At 48.9% G+C, this 2,579-nt stretch overlaps 1 protein-coding gene across 1 annotated transcript; it reads right to left on the bottom strand.

Annotated features, from left to right (window-relative positions):
- Positions 1-274: 274 nt before the first annotated feature.
- LOC123151182 (basic leucine zipper 8) lies at positions 275-1,176 on the bottom strand. Its single transcript, XM_044570926.1, has one exon. The coding sequence runs from the start codon at positions 1,001-1,003 to the stop codon at positions 446-448; it is 558 nt and encodes a 185-aa protein (XP_044426861.1). The 5' UTR covers positions 1,004-1,176; the 3' UTR covers positions 275-445.
- Positions 1,177-2,579: the final 1,403 nt, after the last annotated feature.

The raw sequence follows: 2,579 nt of genomic DNA on the forward strand, positions 1-2,579 counted from the left end.
CTGATACGACAATTTTGAGGCAATATAGACAACTGCATAACATGTTGTGTATGGATTTTATTTCTAGATTTCATTTAGCATCACATACTATTAATGAGTAGATTGCTTTGATTGAGCATTTATTTTATTTTATTTTTGCTTTATGTATCAACTTCGCCACCAAAGCCACTTAGGAAATGCTCCTACGTACATGTTAGTTTGAAATATGTGGTGGTCGGAACTCGCAACCTCTCCCTATTTTTGTCATTGGTCCATATCTATTACACTGTATATATACTAGAAAAATATTAAAAATATTAGTCGGTACATGGAACAAAGATTCGGCGAACAGAAAGAAATTATTAAGTAAAAAAAAAAAACTACGAAGGAAGCCATTTGCTAGACATCCTCGGTCTCAGAGAAAGAAATGTTATTTTTCCTCTAGCTGGTTGCAACTACAACCATCCTAGACTGTAGACTCGTCATCTTCACCAACGGCGACGCCCTCCGCGTCGCCGGCATCGACCACGGGGAGCTCCCGGAGCCTCCTCTGCAGCTCCGCCCGCTCGTCCCTCATCCGGGAGTTGTCGCGCACGACGCGGTCGTAGTCCACGATGGCGCGGTTGAGCTGGTCGAGCAGGTCGCGGTTGGCGTCCCGGAGGTGGACGACCTGCGCCCACAGCTGGCCCAGCTGCTTCTGCTTCCGCACGCGCGACCGCCGCGCCGACTCCCTGTTGGACACCATCCGCCTCCTCCTCCTCTCCTCCGCGCGCTGCCTGTCCACGGCGTGGGCCGCTGGCTCGTCGGAGCTCGACCCGTTGCGCAGCGGCACCGCCGGAGGGTGGTTGAGAAACAGCTCGTCGGCGTAGGGCAATTGCATTAGACTGCTACTGCTGCACTGGAACAGGAGATGATCGTCTTCCGCTATCTGGTAGGGATAATGGGGTCCCAAAGACGCTGCGTTTGCAGGTGGCGGCAAGTACGCCGCGGGGAGAAGAACACCGGCAACCTCGGCTGGGTACATGCTGCTTGCTTTGCTTTTCGTACGTAGCTGAGCCAGAGGACGGCGAGAACAGAGAAATAATGGAGTATAGTCGAAGTGGAGAGGAGAAAGAGAAGATAGGAAGGGGGAGTCTTCTGAACGGAAGAAAGAGAGAGGGGTGGTGGATTTATAGCCGGAAAAGGATCGTGGAGGTAATTGGCTCCATGATCCAGAGTCCAGACACACCTGAAGGCTGAAGATATATGGCACGTTGAGGCAGCACAGCGCACACGGCACGACACTCAATCACCTGATTTCCTGGATGCTTATCGTGATGTCATGGACAATGATTGTGCCTGCTTTTCGACAAATTCTACGTAGCGGCCCGGCGTGCCTCCGGAGTAGCCTGCATCTAGCCTGTCGATCCGCGACCGGGCAGACAGACAGCGGCCTCGCCGCACGGGGCGCGGCCGTTCTTGCGAGCCATCATGCAGCTGCAGGCTGCGGCAGAGGTGGGCGACTGCTCCGGCAGCTCTAGCTCGGAGGTTGGCAAACAGTGACGAACAATTTAACCCGCAAAAAAAAAAACAGTGAAGAACCATTTCCAGCCAGCGCTAGCTAGGATAGTACTAGTAGATCAACCGTGTGATCGTCGATCGACGCTGAAGCGATCCATCATCCATTTACATGTCCTTCATGTCTTTGCGTTTCATGATGGGGTGCTTCAGAACGATTGGCAACTTGGCATTGTGGGGAGGTGCTGATCGATGGGAGCACTACGGTCGGTCTCCATGGCGTTTTCTTCCGCGTAGTTCACGCGGTCGACGCTTTCACTTTCTCACCGGGCTAACGCAACGGGAGTGTTCTTTCTCAAAGGAGAAAAGGAGGCACTGTAGTTGGTGGTTCCTGGCCACTGATGTGTCACATGCATGGACTTAGATTCTAATAATTGTTTGCGTAAAGAGAATGTACATCCGTGCAAGCAGAGATGCTATCATTTATTTATTTACTTATTCCAAATAGCTGTGAGGAGATAAATGTTGCAAGTTTGCAACTAGACTGGTCATATGCTCCTTTCATATCTGTTACTACCTTTTTTCCTTTCGAGAAAGTAGTAGTATTTGTTAGTTGCGAGTTGCCACTAGGGTCACATAAACTAATATTTGGGCCTTAATGTGCCAATCTGCGTCTGCAAACTACCTTAATGGCATCAATTGTTGATGACTCTAACGATACCGTGAGGTATCTTAGGACCTTAAAAGTTTCAGCATTTTGATTTGTTTATACTCCGATAAACGTGTCAATAAGAAATGTATTTAGCCTTTATATCGAACCGATGGGAGCTGGAGTATCATTTTCGTAAAAGGAGGCCCTATTCATTAGCTGCTGCTACTTTCTTTCGACCGACTGATCTGTTTAAGATTTGTAGCAGCAAAGCTGAAGGGACGTCCCATATCCGAAACCATGAACCAAGGATCCTGGTGTAATCAGAGCCTACGGGTCGTCTTTATGCCTAGCTCATACTAGTGTCTTTGCTACTTCGAATTAACACCGCATTTTTCGTGCAATCTTTTACATGAATTTGTTGCTTTGGGTATTTCTTACAACAGTGGTGGTG

The sequence above is a fragment of the Triticum aestivum genome, chromosome 7A (assembly GCF_018294505.1).
Source record: "Triticum aestivum cultivar Chinese Spring chromosome 7A, IWGSC CS RefSeq v2.1, whole genome shotgun sequence".
NCBI classification, from domain to species: domain Eukaryota; kingdom Viridiplantae; phylum Streptophyta; class Magnoliopsida; order Poales; family Poaceae; genus Triticum; species Triticum aestivum.

Bases quoted from the DNA above. Each gene is read 5' to 3' on its own strand.
- LOC123151182 (XM_044570926.1), bottom strand. From the start codon at position 1,003: ATGTACCCAGCCGAGGTTGCCGGTGTTCTTCTCCCCGCGGCGTACTTG.